This window comes from Natator depressus, chromosome 1, assembly GCF_965152275.1.
Source record: "Natator depressus isolate rNatDep1 chromosome 1, rNatDep2.hap1, whole genome shotgun sequence".
In the NCBI taxonomy this organism is placed as follows: domain Eukaryota; kingdom Metazoa; phylum Chordata; order Testudines; family Cheloniidae; genus Natator; species Natator depressus.
The window spans coordinates 194,866,024-194,887,614 of NC_134234.1; the positions used below are offsets into that span (position 1 = coordinate 194,866,024).

At 38.7% G+C, this 21,591-nt stretch overlaps 1 protein-coding gene across 1 annotated transcript in view; it reads left to right on the forward strand.

Annotated features, from left to right (window-relative positions):
• TOMM70 (translocase of outer mitochondrial membrane 70) overlaps positions 1–21,591 on the forward strand; it is a 32,752-nt gene that overhangs the window by 6,458 nt on the left and 4,703 nt on the right. Inside the window, exons 2-11 of the mRNA XM_074973328.1 lie at positions 3,775–3,948; positions 5,359–5,485; positions 8,771–8,880; positions 10,887–11,035; positions 12,407–12,614; positions 15,852–15,986; positions 16,898–17,005; positions 17,729–17,845; positions 18,481–18,578; positions 19,159–19,281. Of these exons, the coding sequence (XP_074829429.1) occupies positions 3,775–3,948; positions 5,359–5,485; positions 8,771–8,880; positions 10,887–11,035; positions 12,407–12,614; positions 15,852–15,986; positions 16,898–17,005; positions 17,729–17,845; positions 18,481–18,578; positions 19,159–19,281 (1,349 nt within the window). The remainder of the gene's footprint in view (positions 1–3,774; positions 3,949–5,358; positions 5,486–8,770; positions 8,881–10,886; positions 11,036–12,406; positions 12,615–15,851; positions 15,987–16,897; positions 17,006–17,728; positions 17,846–18,480; positions 18,579–19,158; positions 19,282–21,591) is intronic.

Sequence of the window (21,591 nt, forward strand, 5' to 3'; positions counted from 1 at the left end):
TGCTCCATGGTTAAGGTTGTGTTAAGATTTTCACATAAAGCATAGAATAAAAATCTTTGCCATATGTAAATAACAATGTATCCTCCAACTTACTGCACTTAGTTTATGAGTAAAGAATTAATTTTTAAGTACATTTGTCATACAATTTGAGTTGTTAAAATTTTAAAATGGGTTCTCAGAGCAATTTTTTGTTTAAATCAACCCTGTTTTTACTTCCTATATGGAATACATTCCTGACAGATTTTATCCCAGCTTTAATTGCATATGTGCTTGTTTGTTGTCATGTCTGTTTTATTACCATATATTTGCTGGATGTACTTAAATGTCAGCATTAACTATTTTGCCAATCATTTTAATTGACTTCTTTAAGTTTCAGAGTTAACACCCATGTGGGCCAGTTCACATTTCTGAGAAGCAAAATTGTTTCTTCTGGCACTATTGATTTTACTTCTGAATTCCTGGTCCTATTCTTCTTGCCTACCCAGTCCCATTCTCCACTCCTCAGGCTTCCCATCTCAGTCTCTTTGTACAGCCAATCCAAGTCTCTTTCCTCCCCACAGCTCCTCATACTAGTCTCCTTGTTCAACCAGTTTCAGCCTCCCCATCCCCCTTTAGTTCCCAGTCTCACATAGCATATGAAGGATTTTGGGATGAGATACTATTAATGTGTAAACTATCCTTCTGGTAGTATGTGCATATAACTCATTAAAATATGCACTCAAAAGAATATACTTCTTGGCAAATGTTTCAAATGTTAACTTGTAACAGTCTAACTTCTGTTTACTTTGTTATAAAGTAGTAAACTCAGTAGACAAATGTAAAGGTGCTTTTAAAGTAGGCTTTTGTCCTGTTAGTTCTGTTTACCCATTTTTATAGACTAAATCTCTATAACCTTTTGAGTTTTGGGGGGGTGTGTGTCAGGGAGGACTGCATGCAGAATAAAGTGCAATTTTTAATGTTTTAAATTTCTCTTTTCTCTTTAGTTTCCCAAAAGCACTTTCCAAAAGTGTACAATAGATTTGATGGTTAAAATTTACAAAACAATTCCTATCACAATTTGCAATAGTAGTACAAAGGGGTATTTTGGACCCTTCTACTATTTGTATTGTAAATCCATCTCTCTATCCAGGAGAAATTATCCTCATGGCAGAGTTTGGCCCAGTCCATTTTTATGGGAGTTATAAACCCCATGGGAAAAAAAACTTTGTAACAGGTGCTGTCACAATTCTGTATTACCTCAAATGTTACTTCTATAACTATGAAGAAACTGGGGTCCTGCTTTTTCAAACACTTATTTAGGAATCCCTGCCAAAGTAAAACATCAGACAAGTCATTATTTGGGATCAAGACATTTAACACTGGCATTTTACAGAGTGCAGGCAAATGACTGTTTAGTCCAATGTATTATATGTCTACTATCACCAAAGAGTTTGAAGACAGTGGTCTACTCTTTATTTTCAAGTGTAAAAATAGATTGGTATTATCTTTTGAATGTAATTTTAATAAAATATAAGCTGTGCAGAGTGGGAAGGCTGTCAAAGTGATTGTGCAATGTTGCCTGTTTTACTGGGAATAACTCACTGGGGGGGGGATCTTCTGTGGAACTGCACTCTTTTTCTTTATACACTATCAAATATATCATGGCAATTGGAGAGACTTAATCAGAAATCAATACAGAAGTGTCCTGCATGCTGTTAATGGGTTTAAGAGATAAATGATGATCTCTACAGAGACTACGTGAATGACATTGTTCTGTTTTTGTTACTTACGTTTTCTGTGTACTTACAGTAATATTTTTCTATGCCTGTCAGTTTGAACAATGGTAAAACCTAAAAACAGTTATTGGGAGTTGCATCTGAAAGGAAGTTCACACTTATATGAGTAACAGATTAGGCTGAGGTTCAGTTTAACTTTCAAACTAACCAAATGTAATCGTTTTGATATGATTAGATAAAACTATTTTTTTTACTCTAGCAGAAACATATGCTTCCGTGTATGCATGTGCCTATAATTAAATAGTCACAAAGGTACATCAAAAGAGGATTATGCTTGGACGTAAATCCTCCTTTTAAAAACAAAATCAGGAAACTCAAAGTTCCCTTCCTTGCAGTATGAAGGTAAATTAAGGTGACTTGTCAAAGGATCTCAAACCTCATATATCTAGCCAAAAGGATAGGTTTTAAATAAATAAGTTGTGATAGTCTTTGTGTCTTAACCTATGGTTTTGATTTCACTTATTAATCATTGTGCCCTATCAGTTTGAGATATAGTCAATTTAAAAAAAGTTTAGAGTAGCATCAGGTGCTACAGTTGCTCCGAGGCCTCAATGCCCATTTTTTGCAGTTTTACAAATATTTTTTCCATTACTGAAGATATTTTCATATTGTGGTGAAAGATGCACACAAACAACAAGGGGAACTGACTAGCTTAGGCTGTTGCCCATGCATTAAAATGAAAAGTTTTTCATTTTAGCCTATTAAAGTTGTCTAAGGCCATGTCTACACTTTGGCTGCTACAGCGGCATAGCTATGCTGCTGTAACCCTATAGGGTTGACACAGACTATAGCAACGGAAGGGGTTTTTCTGCTGTTGTAGGAACTCCACCTCCACATGCAACAGTAGTAAGGCTGACAGAAGCATTCTTCTATCAACCTAGCTATGTCTACTCCAGGGGTTAGGTTGGCCTAGCTAGGTGCTCAGGGTTGTCAATTTTTCACACTCCTGAATGCTGTAACTGTGTCAGCCTAAATTTAAGTGTAGACCAGATCTAAGTGTTAATTGTAACTAGTTACTAGGAGGGGAAAGTCAGCAGTATGGGTTGTTGATGCTGTCCTTTTAACTGTAACAAATTCTGGGCTGGTTTCTATCTGGCATACGTGATATGAGACTGAAAACAAAGACTGGCCTCCACCTGAGGCTCCTTGTGAACATGGAATGGCAGGGGCACCTTATTCTGTATTTTGGAGAGATGACACACCTAATTGGCCATGTGGCGTTCTTCCAAAGTGTGTGTGATGCAACAGGCAGAGCAGAGCCAGAGGGGGAATATAGTAAGGAAGCAGGCCATCTTGGGAAGGCCATCTCTCTTTCTTCTGCCATAAACAACAGAGGGTGTTAGGCCAGTTCTCATTTTCAGCTTGAGGTTGAATGAACAGGTCACTTGAAGCTCTCGAGGTTAATAGCTTGTCCAGTGTGCAGAAAGCGATTAAACTTTGCTTTCCTAAACAGGTTTTTCTTCTCCTGATTAATAGGACTTTTCACAGCACATTCTTTGTCAACATGCGTTTGACGTACCATTGATTCAGCACAGGTGAATGAAATGTATGCACTTTAGTAAGGAACAGATTTCCTTCTTCAGCTGTTTTGAGGCTGTTCTGTTTTTTTGACATTGATGCTATCATTTAAACTACAGAAATAGGTTTTACAAACCAGTCTCCTTGTTTTTTTTGTAGCTCATCAGTCATGTGGCCTAAACACCTTCCCCCCTCCAAACCCCCCGCCCCCCCCAAAAAACCCTGCCTAGCTTTATAAAGAACAAACATGTTGTTTGTTGATGGTGTGTCTCGAAGTCCATTTAGAAGTGGTTCTGCCATCTTATGTTCTTGCAAAAGATGGCTGCGTTATGCCCTGCCTGAAAACCACAAAGGAGGATGTTCAGAGACACAATTGGGACTCAGCCCCCCACATTTATTTATTACTCACTCTGTAGCTCTTCTTATTTGTACTCTGAGGGCTAAGTGTGGCTGACCAGTCACTTTGTTTTTTCTTTTTCAGAGCCCTCTTGATAGAGCCCAAGCAGCAAAGAACAAAGGCAACAAGTATTTTAAAGCAGGAAAATATGAGCAAGCCATTCAGTGCTACACAGAGGCCATCAGTTTATGCCCCCCTGAGAAAAACATGGACCTTTCTACTTTCTACCAGAACAGAGCTGCTGCATATGAACAACTGGTATGAAGCTTGAACTTTAAAGTGCGTTTGTACTCCGAAAAGTGCTATGTCTTCTTCCGTTGGCCTCCCCAACTCCAGCACGTGCCAGAATAGTGCTTCCTTCTTGCGTGTAGAAAGCAGAATCCTATCACCTGTACCCTCAATATTCACTAGCCCCCGACTCATAGACGTTAAGGCCAGAAGGGACCACTGTGATCATCTAATCTGACCTCCTGTATATTGCAGGCCACAGAACTTGGACAGGTCACCCACCTCCTCCTGTAATAGATCCATAACCTCTGACTGAGATACTGAAGTTCTGAAATCATGATTTAAAGACTTCAAGTTAAAGAGAATCCACCATTTACTTTAGTTTAAACCAGCAAGTGACCCGTGCTGCATGCTGCACAGGAAAACGCACACACAACCTACCAAAAAACAACAAATCCAGGGTCTTAGCCAATCTGACCTGCAGGGAAATTCCTTCCCAACCCCAAATATTCAAGATATAATTAAAAGTTATTTCTGTTGACTTCCTCTAGTCTGTCTTATAGGCCTTGGGAGAGGAAGACAAACACTAGTCCTGCTGCTTAAGAACTGGCCTTCTGTATGTGGATGTCAGCTTTGTATTTTAAAGTACCAGGTAGAGACTTGGGCTCTGGCAGTTACAAAAGTCTCACCTTGAAAACTGAGTGAATTTGGTGTGAAAGTTAGAGAAGGAATAAATATGGTTGGGTTTTTTTTTCTTAACACCACTTGTTTGACTCTGTAATTATAAAACAGTTTTATATGAGAAACATTTTTATAAACAGTTCTACCCCAGTGACAGGTTATGGATGAGTTTCCTCTTTTCTGATTATTTTAAAGCACCAGTGTTGGTTTAATATTGATTTTACAGGTGGTAAAGAATGAGACCTCATTTGGGGGTTCTTATTTTTTGTAATGTAGACCACACCTTAATAGAGATTCTTGAGGACCACCTCTACTCCTGTGTGCTATTGCATAACATCCCTGTGAAGTAACTCCTTCAAGAAGTTAATCTCATGGTATGCTTTTGCTCCTGATTTCATCTTTCCTTCCCATCTGTTGTGTCCCTGTGTTCTAGTCTTCTGCTCCTTTGCACATGCTTTCCTGCCATTTCATTGTCTTCTCCCACATATGCTGCCTAACTGCTTGGTTCCCTTCTTCCCTGGAAATTCCTTTCCCATACCCTTTGTCCTCTTCTGTGAGTGGCTCCCACAGCTTCTGGTCCTAGGTGACTAATAGAAAAACATGCAGAAGTAGCTGGAAACCAGGAGGAGGCACCAGCATCATAAGACTTACAGCTATAATTACTTGGCTGGGGCTCTGAAATTGAGAGAAATTAGCTGCTATTATAATGCCCTTTGAATGAGCAGTACCTTTTTAACTAGGCTGTTCTTATACCTGCAGCAAAAATGGAAAGAAGTGGCACAAGATTGCACAAAGGCAGTTGAGCTTAATCCTAAATATGTGAAAGCTCTCTTCAGACGTGCAAAGGCGTATGAGAAACTAGATAATAAGAAGGAGTGTTTAGAAGGTGGGTACTTTTCTGTGTATGTACTTGAAATGAAGTTGTTAAGTTAATATTTAAGAGTGTGAAACTTTGGAGCACATGATAGAGCTCTTGGTTCTATTTCTGTAAATGTGGTGGAATACACAGTAACGCCTTTAAAACTATTAATTCAAAGCTACTGCATGTCAATTTTTTTCTTCAGTTAAATTTCTCTAACCTTAGGTGCATCTTTCAATCTATGAGCAATTAATTGGTTTAGATCTGAGAAATTAGTTGTTCTTACTGTAGCTGTTTCTTATGCTCATATTTCAGTAAACACCCTATGCTTTAAAGCAAGATTCAGTTAAATAAGGGAATATACACTGTTAATTAAGATGTTAGTCCTTCTAGTTTCATGCCCTAACAAAAAAAGTTCCTTTCTGTCCGTTCTGGAGGAACAGAATTAGTCTAGAAACCTACATTCTTTTTTGGGGGTGTGAGAGAAGTGCATTATAATGGTGGGGAAAACATCCAAAAATAGTGATTAAATTCCCTTAAATCCTGTGGTCTGGTGTTCAAAGGGACACCAATTTAAAAAACAAAACTCTTACAAAACTCTTTGTCTACCATTACCTATAACAACTAAGATTACAAGAAAAGGAAGATAGGAAAAGTTTGTTTTTCATTCAAGGTCTCTGCCTCAAAACCCTATTGAGAACCCCAACCCTTCCTACTGGGGGAATGTTTAAGACTTTGGAGAAGGAGAAGGTTGACTATACACATTCACCCTTAATCTAGCAGACATTCTATTACATACTTCTGCTGATTTTGTGTCTTTGCTTAACCCTGCATCCCTCTGAAAGGGCTATAGTTGCACCCACCTCTTTGGTATACTGCTGAAAATATGCTTGCGTTGTATAAAGTTGTATAAGTAATTTCAGCAAGTGCCCTTTGTATACGTTTATTTGGCAAGTGGAGTCGCCCTTCCAAACTGGATGGTATTATGAGCATTTTCCAGAACTCCCACCTCACTCTAAGCAGAGTTTCAAATTGCTTTCAGTTTCAAATGAGGGGCAAGTCTGCTATCATCTTATAAGTGAGAATACAGTGTTAATTGTCTTCCTCCATGCCATTTAATCAAAACACAATATAAGTTGGCAAGTCTGTTGAAATGTATTTCCTGAAAGTATTTTTTCACTAATTGACAATATTTCAAGCTGTCCCTTTAATACCATTGCTTAGGTTACGTCTGCACTTCATTCCTACTGATGTGTGTTCATGAAAAATGAAATTGGTCTCAATCATACTGATGCTCATCCCCAAAGAGGGGATGAAAAAACAATGCTATAAATTACTTGGTGGGTGTAGTAAGGAAATCATCAGTTGGTTTCGTTAGAGGCTTCTTAAGCTGAGGAAAAAAGGACCTTTAGTTGTTTGTCGCTTTCTTCACTGAGCGAGATGCCTTTCTATTACACAGGAATAACTATAAAAATAACGGCAGGTTTCAGAGTAACAGCCGTGTTAGTCTGTATTCGCAAAAAGAAAAGGAGTACTTGTGGCACCTTAGAGACTAACCAATTTATTTGAGCATAAGCTTTCGTGAGCTACAGCATCCGATGAAGTGAGCTGTAGCTCACGAAAGCTTATGCTCAAATAAATTGGTTAGTCTCTAAGGTGCCACAAGTACTCCTTTTCTTTTTATAAAAATAATGGGTTAGTGGAGGACACTTTCCTTGTAACCATGCAGGATTATAGAAACTACAGTGAGTCCCGGTCTACACTTACCAGTAGATTGGCGCTGTGGCAGTCAATGCAGCAGGTGTTGATTTAGCAGGTCTTCCCTGCTAAATCGATTGCAGAGCGCTCTCCAATCAACTCTGGTAATGTACCACTTTGAGAAGAGTAAGGGAAATCGACGGGTGAGCGCAGCGCAGTGTAGAGATTTAACTGAAGTAGCATAATTTAAGTCGACTTACACAGTAGTATAGACAAGCCTTGAGAAAGGCAAGAATGGAAAACTTGGTTTTTCCTACAGAAGTCAAATTGACCCCTACATTTGAAATAGAAATCCTGTTCATTGCAAATTAATAACCTTGCGTGCTGAGTTGATGGGAATGTTATTCCAGGCTTGTGCTGGTTTGTGGTACGCATCTTTCCAATATTTCAGTGTCTCCCTCCCCTCCTTCTCCCCCAATATATCTATTTGAATGAGCGAGACACTTGAGTAGAAGTATAGTAATATGGGAAAACCTGTGTCAATATTGCATGCATATATTGAGTATTTTTTAAAAAAATTGTCCCCTCAGTCTGTCTCCCATCTCTTGAGGAACTGTGGGAAAAGATTATTTTATGTCCAATTAGTCCTTGTGACTGTATGGGTCCATACAGGTATATTAACCTGTCTGCAGGGCAGCATTAGAACAATGATTCTCCTATCACGCTGCTGTTAGTGTTGAGGAAGCATCATGCATGGGTGGAAGTGGATACAATGTGGACTTAACACTGGCAAGGAGGTAGCACAGTGGTGGGATTTCCTGTTAAGCTTGCCCTCTTCCCCAGGCATAGATGAAGGCTGTGCAGTTTGAGTTGGAGCTTAAAAAGAACACTGATCAGATGGTAAGGTGCAGGATACAGGGCTGGAAAGGATAGGAACTTGGAAAGGTAGAAAATTAGAGATCTTAGAGAGCGACAAGAGACCTAGTCACCAAACAGGAATTCCACGTTAGCGCTTGTTTCCGTGAACATAGCGGATTACTATCGCAGATGAGCTTCAAATTGTTCATACGAACAATGGAAGTTCAGACCTCTAGATACCTTGGTTTGAGAGGTTTCAGAGTAACAGCCGTGTTAGTCTGTATTCGCAAAAAGAAAAGGAGTACTTGTGGCACCTTAGAGACTAACCAATTTATTTGAGCATGAGCTTTCGTGAGCTACAGCTCACTTCATCGGATGCATGTATGCACAGTATGCATCCGATGAAGTGAGCTGTAGCTCACAAAAGCTCATGCTCAAATAAATTGTTAGTCTCTAAGGTGCCACAAGTACTCCTTTTCTTATTGGTTTGAGACTGTTTGGCTGTAGATACAACAAAATTACTTACATCCATCTTCATTAAAGCTCTTTGCAACAAGGAGACATAGCCTTATTTCTTTTTATAAACAACTTGATATTCTGGAGAATGTAGCAAACTTCATGTGAAGACTTTCAGCCTGCAAATGGGTGATTTTGTTTCCTCGGTAGTGGCTCATTACGATAGCTGTTTGTGTAGCACTTTAAAGACCACTGCACTGGTCATTACTAACAATCCTGTCTTTGTATTGTTTTTCCCAGATGTCACTGCGGTCTGTATTTTAGAAGGTTTCCAAAACCAGCAAAGCATGTTATTAGCTGATAAAGTTCTTAAACTCCTTGGAAAAGAAAAGGCCAAAGAGAAATATAAGGTATGACTGTAATACAAACTTAAAGGTTCTGCTTCTATCTGATACATTGCTTGGATTACAGAAGCACTGATGGTGGCTCAGATTCTATGTCAATGATTATTAATTAGCTACTATTTTAACCAGCTAAAATACTAAAATTGAGATAAGCACTCTGTCATCCTGAGCTGCTGTTTTACTGTTGCTGTTCTCCACTGAGCTCTGTTATAGGCTTTTATTAAAAAACAAAACAAAAAAACAACCTGTAAGAAAGGCGGAAAGGATGCCTTTTAACTTCCATAATGTGTAAAAAGATGTATTCTAGATTTGAGCAAGACAGTTTGGTGGTTTCATCTCAGAGAGTAACCCGTACGATTCGGCCTAATTTATTATTATGCACAGGCAACACCCCTGACTAAGCTGGTGTGTAGCCTGAATCAGGGCTTTAATAGAATTAAGGTATGACGGCAACTACTTTAGGGGCTGTCAGTAAGTGTCACCAAAAGCTATTTCTCTGCTGCTGTTCTATCAACTAAATGTGCCGTTAGATGGCAGGCCATCAGTTTAATTATGGTGCTTGTCAAGTTAGGCAAGGCAGTCAACAGGAATTGGAAAGATGAAGAGTAGTTGTGATCAATTGTTCTGTTCCCGATGTAATAATGGATTTAAAATGTAAAAGGGCATTGGCAAGGTGTTTCGTACACGTTCTTGATTGATTTATTTATTTATTTATTTATTAATCAACTTAGAAAGTTAGAAACTGAAATCTTTCCCTACTGCCAGGGCAAAATAAGCAGAAAGAAATGGGTCAAGGAAGATGTTTTGTTTTTAAAGTATAAAGAACTGAGAGCTTATTTAAAACTGAGAAGGAGTTGCATGAGGAAAAGGCATGCAGTAGGAAGTGTGGCTTTCTTATTAAGGTTCTGGACTCTGGGTCAGGAGATCTGGGATTGGTTCTCAGCTCTATCACAGATTACCTGCATGACCTTGGGCTGGTCAGTCGCTTATTCTTGGCTTCTCTTCCCCATCTGTAAATTGGGGGTGGTAATATCTCAGAGGGGAGTTGTGAGTCTCACCGTATTCATTATTCTAGTAATGGTTGTGAGATGTTTAGATACAAACTGTGATTGTGGAACCATGCCTGGAGCCAGGGAGTCTGGGAGATGGGGTAGAGGGCCTAGGTAGAGGAGTGAAGGCACATCTAAGTCAGATTGCATATTTTGTGGTGTGTTTCAGTGTTGAACACTGGATGAAAGACACCTGTCTACGATTTATTTTGGTTAAAGGTTCCGATTTTCCAAGAGTTTCTGTGACTGGGAAGCCAAGATAATAAATAATGTGTAAGCGAATAATCTTGAACAGAGTTATCAGTCTTCATTCAGAGCTGTTTGAAATGGACAAAACATTTCTTGGAAGTTAATTAGGACTTGTTAAATTAAGGCGAGTGCATTTGAATTGTTATATCAGGAAGGAGTGAATTGTAACCCTTATGTATTACCCTCACTTTGAACAAGATACTATGTATTGCCATACAAAGGAGCTCACCCCTGGTAATTGTCAGATCAAAGGTGAAATGAGCTATATCTGAGCAGAGCGCTAGGCAGAGTGAGTATATTCCCTAGCAAGAGAGAGCCTCCATCATAGGGATCAACAAACTTCTCTTGTGGGAGGGACAAGGAGGAGATGTATGTCTACCCAAATGTGTTAAGAGCAAGCAGGATTAAAGGGATTCCCCATTTCCTACCCTATGAGAAAATATCCGGTTTCTTCCTTCTTTGCTTTCATTTTCCCTTTTGATGGGGAAATGCATCTGCCTTTTTAAGGCAGAGTGTTATAGTACGTGCGTACTGATCCCAACCCTTCTGCCTATTAACAGGCTTACAAGAAATAGTCTGTGCAGAAATATATCCAAAAGGAGTGGAATAGTCAAAAATGGATTTTTTTCACTAGTAAAAGCCATCCACATCTTCATTTACCACCTGATCTCAAGTATTTAACACATGAATATTACGTTTTCTGTCCCATTTCAGAACCGTGAACCTTTGATGCCCTCTCCACAGTTCATCAAATCTTACTTCAGCTCTTTCACAGATGACATCATCTCCCAACCTCTGCATAAGGGTGAGAAATCTGATGAAGATAAGGACAAGGAGGGGGAGGCATCAGACATTAAAGAAAAGTAAGTATGTGGATTGTTGGTAAAACTTGTCGCAGCCTCAGATACTCTGCACTGTTTTATTTTATATGTATATTATATAATGTAGTGTTAGGGTAGGAAATTTTATAATAGTAAATGTACCTACAAAATAGGAACTTTTTAAAAGAAAAATAAAATTTTAATTAGATCTGACATATTAGTTTGGTTAGCTTTGACTCCACCCTAAATACTAGCTCTCTTAGCATTTTATTTCTGTAGGGAACAGCAGTAATGGTGTGGGTAGCTGGCTCAGTGAGAAGGGACACTGAACAGCAACAGTGCTGCAGTAAGGTTTGGTGGATGGGAGGAAGTGGATAGCTGCAACAGTGCTGGATTGGAGGAGCGTTTCCCTTCCTTCCTTTGGTGCTGTCTGTAATAATGCTGGAGGGAGGAGATGGGGAAGAGTGTGCTGTATAAACTAGCAGCTTTTATAGCAGCAGCTTGGAACTAAAATAGTGGAGGCCAAAAAACCTAAAGTTTTTAACAAGTTAATAAACACCATCTGATATTGTTCAGAATGGTAATATCTACAATGTACCTAAATGAAATGCTTGTTTTCCAAGAAAAACAAATATTGAGTACTCATATTTTTCATATTGAATGTAATGAGGGGTGCTTGTGTACTTTACTGTTTTGCGTTAAAGTTATTGTTGGATCATGTCTTCACCCTCAATAAGGAAACTTGCAAGCAGCATTATGAGCTTCTTAGAGCAAGCTGGGGCAAACTAATTAATGGATTTTTTACTTCTGTGAAAATGTTTTGATTCAAAGGCTCACAGTTGAGCAGACACCACTGTTTAAAGTATGATTTTTTCACCAAATCCTCTTCAAAATATAAAAATTGATGTGTTAATTTAGCTGAGGTTTTAAAAATATTTGTTAAAAAGCACTACTGTTAATATTTTATTCCCTGGACTATATCCCCTGCCTACTCTCCCAGGTTTCAGGCAGAGGTTATGATTGCCCTGATGACATAAGCAGAAGACTTCAGAATAGCACCAGGGCCAAACAGAGTCCTAGTGTAAGGATAGTTGTTCCTTGACCAAAGGTCATCCCCTGCCAAACTTATCATTTCTAAAGAAGTGGATTTTGAGGGCTGGAGTGGATTCTCTTCCCCTACAGATGTAACTTGTGTATTCTCCTCCAAACTAATTTGTTTACAATGGCCCTGATCCAGGAAACATTTTATGCATGTTTGTAACTTTACTCATGGTGCCAATATCTCTAATTGTTGGAAATTATAGTGTAGCAAGCTTGCTATGTATTGTGATCAAGAAATCTGAATTCCTAGTGAAAAGTTCACATTGAAATTTTTTTTTTACGTATTTTAACTGTTCTACACCTAATTTGCAGCTCTGGATATTTAAAGGCAAAGCAGTATATGGAAGAAGAAAACTATGATAAAATCATCAGCGAGAGCACAAAAGAAATTGATGTTAAAGGCAAATATATGGCAGAAGCTTTGCTGCTGCGAGCCACTTTCTATCTGCTTATTGGCAATGCAAATGCTGCCAAACCTGATCTAGATCAGGTCATCAGTATGGAAGATGCTAATGTCAAGGTAAGAAATCTTAAAACAGACAGATTTTACTTTGCATGGGTTCTGCTGAAAAAGTGTGAATGCTTGCAAACCAGTTCAGTATTCTCAAATTCCCTGGATATTTAATGGAAGATGTTTAGCTTTTTTCTAGGGCTGTCGATTAATCGCAGTTAACTCATGTGATTAACTCCAAAAAATTAATCACAATTAAAAAAATTAATCGTGATTGATTGCAGTTTTAATCACACTGTTAAACAATATAATATAAATTGAACTTTATTAAATGTTTTGGATGTTTTTCTACATTTTCAAATATATTGATATCAATTACAACACAGTACGAAGTGTGTAGTGCTCACTCTATATTATTTTGATTACAAATATTTGCACTGTAAAAATGATAAACAAAAGAAATGGTATTTTGCAATTCACCGCATAGAAATACTGTAGTGCAATCTCGTTATTGTGAAAGTGCAACTTATAAATGTAGATTTTTTTTGTTACATAACTGCATTCAAAAACAAAACAATGTAAAACTTTAGAGCCTACAAGTCCACTCAGTCCTACTTCTTGTTCAGCCAATCGCTAAGACAAACAAGTTTGTTTACATTTACGGGAGATAATGCTGCCCTCTTCTTATTTACAGTGTCCCCTGAAAGTGAGAACAGGCGTTCGCAGGGCTCTTTTGTCTCTGGTATTGCAAGGTACTCGCATGCTAGATACGCTACACATTCGTATGCCCCTTCATACTTCGGCCACCATTCCAAAGGACATGCTTCCATGCTGATGATGCTCATTAAAAAATAATGTGTTAATATAAATTTGAGACTGAACTCCTTGGGGGAGAGTTGTATGTCTCCTGCTCTTTGTTTTAGCCGCGTTCTGCCAAATATTTCATGTTATAGCAATCTCAGATGATGACCTAGCACATGTTGTTCGTCTTAAGAACACTTTCACTGCAGATTTGACAAAATGCAAAGAAGGTACCAATGTGAGACTTCTAAAAATAGCTACAGCACTCGACCCAAGGTTTTAAGAATCTGAAGTACTGCCCAAAATCTGAGAGGGACGAGTTGTGGAGCATGCTTCCAAAAGTCTTAAAAGAACAACACTCTGATGTGGAAACTACAGAACCTGAACCACCAAAAAAGAAAATCAGCCTTCTGCTGGTGGCATCTGACTGAGAAGATGAAAATGAACATGCGTCGGTCTGCACTGCTTTGGATAGTTATCGAGCAGAACCCATCACCACAGAAGCATGTCCTCTGGAATGGTGGTTGAAGCACGAAGGGACATATGAATCTTTAGCGCATCTGGCAAGTAAATATCTTGCAACGCTGGCTACAACAGTGCCACATGAATGCCTAGTCTCACTTTCAGGTGACATTGTAAACAAGAAGTGGGCGGCATTATCTCCTGCAAATGTAAACAAATGTGTTTGTCTGAGCGATTGGCTGAACAAGAAGTAGGACTGAATGGACTGGTAGGCTCTAAAGTTTGACATTGTTTTATTTTTGAATACAGTTATTTTTTGTGAATAATTATATGTTTAAGTTCAACTTTCATGATAGAGTTTGCACTACAATACTTGTATAAGGTGAATTGAAAAATACAATTTCATTTGTTTTACAGTGCAAATATTTATAATAAACAATAAATATAAAGTGAGCACTGTGCACTTCGTATTATGTGTTGAAATAAAAATCAATACATTTTAAAATGTGGAAAACATCCAAAAATATTTAAATAAAAGGTACTTTATTATTGTTTAACAGTACAATTAATCACGATTAATTTTTTTATTTGCTTGACAGCCCTACTTTTTTCACTTTGCCTAATTATTCATAGTGTGCTTATTATCAATGGGTGGATATTTTCATTACAATGTGATTGGCATGCTTAAGGGTATGTCTACACTGCATGCTTTTTTCGGCAGTTTATAGAGTACATATTCAGGTAGCCTTTCAAGCACAGGTATAAACAGCAGCGTTCAAGGTGGGGCCTGGCTTAGGCAAGTAGAGTAAAGACCCGGCTGAAGGGTGCCGGGATATACCAGAGTACATGCTCTTACACAGCTCTCTACTCGCTCAAGCCAGGCCTCCCCATCTACACTGCTATTTTTAGCAGTGTATTGTCCTGCTGCTGAATCCCTTCCTCAGTGCAAGTAAAGACTCTGGCAGTGGAGACAGGCTCTGCATGCTCCCCGCTGCTGGAGCCCTTCCCTACCGCAGTGAAAGGCTCTGGGAGTGGAGAGCTGCTGAAGCCTTTCCCCATTGCCTCCCCTCTGCCAGAACTTTCACTGATGTGTAGCTACACACCACCGTGTGGATGCAGCATGTAGCTCCAGGTACGCTACTTGCCACTGCCAGTGGTGTGGAGTGTAGACGTTACCCAAGAAAGTTAAGTATCAATTAGCTTTACAGTAGTTTGGAAAGGTCTTTTTCTTTACATGTGTACCATGTGTTAATACCACAGGTGAAGTAACTTATGAAATGGTCACGTTGGGCTCTCTCTAACTAAAAGCAGATCATGGGATCATGTTCACTGCCCCATCTTATCTGTATTTGTGGTTATCTTAGTTTCTTTGGAAATTGTAGGAGACATTTAAAATATAAATACAGAAAAATAATTGACATGATTGTTAAGTCACCTCCTAATTGTCGACCCGTTTACATATGAGAAGAAAAAAAGTGACCTTAGAGTAGGAAGCTCAGATTGGTAAATCCCTAATATCCTATGCAGAATGACTAAGGGAGAGAACCTCCCTTAAGAAAATAAAGAAGAAACAAGAAGGGTTTGCCTGTGCTGAATGATGAAAATTAGAGAACAGATAGGATTTGAAGTCAGTAAGGTAAGGTACTTGTTAGGTGTGAACAACTTAATTCGTAAGTAAGACAGTAGCTCAATTGGTTTGTGCACACTGAACTCCTATGAAAATGGCTGCTGTTTTTTGGTAGATATGTCTCTTGCACTCACAAGACATCTATCAAAAAGAAATAAATGTAAGTCAAGGAGGAAGCATGGGTTGATTTGGTATGAAATGACCCTTGCATGTAATTGTATTAATGCTTTTTTAAACTTTATGTAGCACAATTTACTACTGCTTAGAATGAATGAAAAACACATTTCTTTTTTGTCATGGGAGGAACTAACAAAATGAAAAGTTGTTAACATTATTGCAACTAAAAATCTTCAGACCAACAAGAAAAGTAGCAACATCTAATAATTAAAAATAAAAATGTTTGAACTTTTTTATAGCTCCGTGCTAATGCCCTGATCAAACGAGGTAGTATGTATATGCAGCAGCAACAGCCTATGCTGTCCACTCAAGATTTCAACATGGCTGCTGATATTGATCCTCAGAATGCAGATGTTTACCACCACAGAGGACAGGTAAGAGCTGTACTGCACAGAGTTCTACCTAATTCTTTGAGTTTAGATATTTGATTAACTTGAACTAAAGGAAAAATACAGAACAAAAATTAATACATTGTTATACACACTTGATATAGTGCATGGCAAAAACTGAATTCTAACAATAATAAGCTTGCAACCATAACATTAAATCCACTAGAAATAAAAGGGAGTAAGTGAATATGCATATGGTAATAGTTAAATACATAGGCAAAACTCACTAAGACTAAATGGTTCTGTTCACAAGTTAGATCACATTTTGTTTGTTTAATACAGAATGTGGATCTGAACTGTTGAAATAATTTAGCATTGCCTACCTTGATCATGCTAAACAAGAAACCCAGTTCTTTTATTACTTATGAGAGGAATGAAATTTCTGTGCAACTTGACTTGGGAAACAAAATAAATGTCTGGCGAATGAAAAGGAAGAATTTGAACTTGGTTAATTATGTGTTTGTTTTAAAACACAACTTTAGAGAACTAAGATTATATTGTTAACCTCCAGATAATCCATTAGCATCAAATGAAGTGAAGTCAAGTGGTTTTGGAAAACCAAGCAGAGAGCATGTGCAACATGAAAACCCACAAAATCTGTGCCAGAGGATTAATGCAGACAACCAGCATCAGAAATAAGAAAAAGGATGTGCAGACCTATAGGCTGTATGCTTACATTTGAACAGTTGTGAATGAAGCCAAAGTTCAGTTCTTTGACAGCTGTTTGGTACATTCAGTGCCAGGGACTTTCCTGAAGATCATGTAGGGTTTAGCTACAGTTGTAAGGCTGAACAAACAACCTCTTCATATCACTAACTAGAACAACTATAGAAATCTTGTTTAAGCATATAAAACACAGATTAAATGCAGAGTTAGGATTTATTCTCTCTCCTTAGCTGAAAATCCTACTTGACCAAGTTGAAGAGGCTGTGGAAGACTTTGATGAATGTATTCGATTACGACCGGATTCTGCCTTGGCACAAGCACAGAAATGTTTTGCATTGGTAAGTGTTGTCCTGTAATTTTTGTGTCAGTGTTTTTGCTGTTTTCGCTGAACTTGTCCGGGTTTATTTTTTTTATTTGGTTTCCCATTTTCATTTTAAATGAATTGAAAAATCATGTATCAATACATCTTGCAATCCTTTGATATCAAATTCAAGAACTAATACAGAAAACTTTTTATTCAGCGTGGGAGTATTGTTCATTTGGCCAATTTTTTTGTATTTGGGCAAGTACCTCATATCTTATGATATCAATATTTTTAAAAGTAGCCGTTTATTAACATCCTGTAATAAAGCAATAGAAATTTTTTTTCATTAATCACATCAGATGCAGCTGTTTTTTATTAATGCAACTGGAAAAAACAAGACAGTCTTCTAGAAGGGGAAAGTATCTATTTCAAGCGAGCGGATACTCCACCCATATGAGAAACTTCGCAGGGGAGAGCTGGCATAATGGGAGTAGGAAGGGATCCAAACCTTCTGGAAGGAGGGAGGCCGCTGGTGGCTCCCAGACTTCCCCATCTTCCCCAAGGTCCATGCCCCTGGATGGTTGGAAGTGTGGCCAACTCCTACAGACGCTGACTTAGCAGAATGTAGGCACACATCCCACTTTGTGTAATTTGTTTGTAATGGTATTAGATTTCATTTAAAACTCTCTCAGGAGGCTGATTTCCTGTCCTGGCTACTTATTTTGTTTTCTTATGTTTTTACTCTGTTCTTTAATAGTATCGCCAAGCGTATACTGGAAATAATCCTTTACAAGTTCAGGCAGCCATGAAAGGCTTTGAGGATGTCATTAAAATATTTCCAAGGTGTGCTGAGGGTTATGCGCTCTATGCTCAGGTGTGTTTGATCTTATCTCTGTTATAAACTAATTCTGTTTTACTCAGATAAAAAAAAGTACCCTAAGCAACTAGAATTTGGCATCGCTGTATTAAGTACACTTGTTTATGTGGTTTCCATTGTAAGAAAGTATGACTGGAATGAATAGTCAGTTGGCTTTATGTTATCTGAATGCATTCACTGGTGCTCTGACTTCAGATAGGTAATGCAGGTGGGGAGCCGTATAGAGTTCCTATGACGTTTGTGCGTTTTCAGCAGCAGAAGTCACTGAAGACAAGAATTCTTAAGGACGGGGTACAGCTCACAGCCTGAGACTTGTGCTCACTGGTTTATTGTTCCTCACATGCAGTACCATCAGAACAGGTCCCTGTGGACCTGCAGTTAGGCACGTGGTGATCACTGATCTGTGTGGTTAAAGCTCTACAGCATGTTTCTGAAAGGGCTGATGAACCAGAAGACCAAAAACAGTGATTTTTGGACATTAAGAATGGTGGTTAACTTGTGCAGGGCCTGCCCCTACCTGTAATGAGACCTCCAAGCGGGGAGGGAATGGCACCCACCCAGGTTTAAGTAGTGCTAGATTTGCTCAGTGTGTTGGTTTATTCTTTTTTTTAAAAGTCTCTCTTCTCATGCAGGCATTAACAGATCAGCAGCAATTTGGTAAGGCTGATGAAATGTATGATAAATGTATTGACCTTGAGCCAGACAATGCTACTACGTATGTTCATAAAGGGTATGTATTATTGAGTCACTATTGTCTGTTACAGTTAAGGGACTGTCTGCATTTATAGCTAGCTCCTCCCCTGAAAGTACTTGAGTAATTTCAAAGTTAGAAAAATAGTATTATAATTGGCTTTTTTTTCCAACTAAAATGTAAATTGAACTGAAATGTCAGTGTTTTCATTAGCATGAATTCCAAAAGGCATATCCGCTTGATATCAATGTAAGAATGTTAGTTTACAAATCTTAAAATTTCTTTATGCAGTAGATAATCACTCTAAATTGGAGCTTAATGCTCCAGACATTCATGTTGACAAAAACAATTTGTGGTTGATCCTCCTAATGGAAAGAGTTCTATACACATGAAGAGGAGATAATTTCTCTTTGTTGTCCTTAAACTGCTGACAGTCTGTTATTTAAATGACTTTTGAAAGTGTCATTTCATATATGAAGTGAAAATTATTGTCCACCCTACATAAGGAACTCAACTACGTTTTTTTTACATGGGATATTCACTTCCCCTAAGATAGACAGGACTATGTATGGGATATATAGAAATAAGTCTGGTCTGTAATTGGAATGTCTTTTTGCAGTTTACTTCAACTTCAATGGAAGCAGGATCTAGACAAAGGCTTGGAGCTCATAAGCAAGGCCATCGAAATTGATAACAAATGTGATTTTGCATATGAAACTATGGGAACGATTGAAGTGCAAAGGTAACTTTTTAAAATATAACACTTTCATTTGCAGAGACTAAAGCTGTCGAGTTACCTTTGGAATTATAGTAATCCAGGAGGTTTCTCCATCACTCTTGAAAACTTCTTTGTATAGGAGAGGAGCTCTGAACAATAGGAAGCTGTGGGACAGGACCCAAGAGTTACCTGGTGTAAAGTTTGGGAAAAATCCTCCATCTCCCTGGCATTTCACCATCTAGTGACCCCATAAACTCCCCCAGAAGTTTGTGCTATTGAGATAAGAATAGTGTCTGGAGTAACCCTTTTTCTGTAATTGATGTAGTGCAGGTTTCACACACTGCATTCAAGGAATTGCTTTCCAGTCATGATTCAGCCTTTAACATTTACATGCCGAGTGTGGGAGGAGCAAGTTAAATACAAGGGCCATCTTTTATACAGTTTTTGGTGGGCAGATAGATCAGCTGAGGTTCAGGTGATAGGATTTTGTCAATTAGGGTGTAGTAATGTGGTGATGAAAGTTGTTTCTTAAAAATAACCTCTCCACACCCCTTGGCATGACCTTCAAAATATCCATACCTACGCCTATGAAAAGCAAAAAAGACTGCTCTGCTTAGTGAACTCAATTCCCATCTACATGTCCCTTCTTGCTCTTCAGACTCATTTCACATCCATGACTAATAGGCATTCCTTGTGTTTCTGTTAAACCACAGTTCTGCAAGTAATATCTCTTGATGGGAGAGGACTCCTTAATCCATGCCCTTTTCCCCAAGAAGCTCGAGCAGACTAGGCTCCCTGGCCCTGACTAACTCTTCTTAGAGGTTGAGGGTTGTTTCACCTCTCTGGGACTATTTTGCCTGAAATTCCAAAATAGTCTAACTAAAAACTGAGCAATCAAATTGAAACTACTTGCAGAATATCTAGTCATAAACTTGGCAGCTAAGCCAGATACTCATGGGACCCCTTTGGCTGAGTTTCAGTAAAGAGTTCTTGTCTCCCCTCTGACCAAGTGTTATACCAATAAATTCAAAACCAGCAGGATCTTATTAAAGGGAAAAAGGCAAAATACCACATTTATTGTGAATACAGAAAGAATCATAGTGAACAGTTAGTTACAGCTATAACATTCCATTCAATCTCATATTTATTCACACATTCATTCACACACACACACTCACACACACACACACACACACAGGTTCTGCAAGGTTGTTATCATAGTTACCAGCCTTAGAGTTGCTCATGCCAAGCCACTGGCCAGGTGGCCTGGACAAAACCAGCAGGATCTTATTAAAGGGAAAAAGGCAAAATACCACATTTATTGTGAATACAGAAAGAATCATAGTGAACAGTTAGTTACAGCTATAACATTCCATTCAATCTCATATTTATTCACACACTCACACACACACACACACACACACAGGTTCTGCAAGGTTGTTATCATAGTTACCAGCCTTAGAGTTGCTCATGCCAAGCCACTGGCCAGGTGGCCTGGACATGAGGAGGGAGCAGGGCCTTGTCAGATGCTCATCTGATGCTCCTGGAAGTTGGTTTGCAGAATCAGACCCCAAAGTTCTCACTTTTTAGAGTCTCTTTTTATAGGAATTTCTTCCTAGGCCAGTCTGTGGGAATTGCTTCATCATGCTGTTACTGAATCAATCAGCAGATGGCACATTCCTGACGGCTCCGTGCTGCCAGATGTTATCTTGTTCTTTGGTTCTCCCATTCTTGAGGCTGTTGGGTGGATTCCAGTCTGCCCTCCGGGGGTCCTCTGGTTATTTCCACTTGACGCCTTCTTCAGCCGATGGACACTGGATTCTTAGGCTGGCACCTCCCTGATCATTCGTTATTATCCACACCGAGCATCCATCCACATACATCCTCTATCTCTATTTTAATCACAATTGTTAATACAACAAAAGGGCGGGGAGTCTCTGGGTGCTGTTTCTGTTGTTACAGAGTATTGCTTTGAGTCTCTCTCTGTGTGAGTAGTTGTTGTTACAAAGAATTGCTTTGAGAACAGACTCTGTCTTAGAATGTACTAACACAATTAGCAGCTTGCAAGTTTCACACATAGAGGGAGAGAAACAGTACCAAAAACCAAGAGACCTCTTAATTAGTAATACCCTGGAATTTAAACTATGGGGAATCAAACTCATTTGTGATTTTAATACAGAACTTCTTTAATATGATCCAACACAAGCCTATCAGTCTCATCCTCTGCCCTCTTTCTTTCTGTCTTCCCTTCTAAGCCGTGTCTAAGAATCAGTGTGTCTTAGTGGTAAGGGCACTGTATTGAGAGTCAGGAGATCTGTGTTCTAGTCCCAGCTG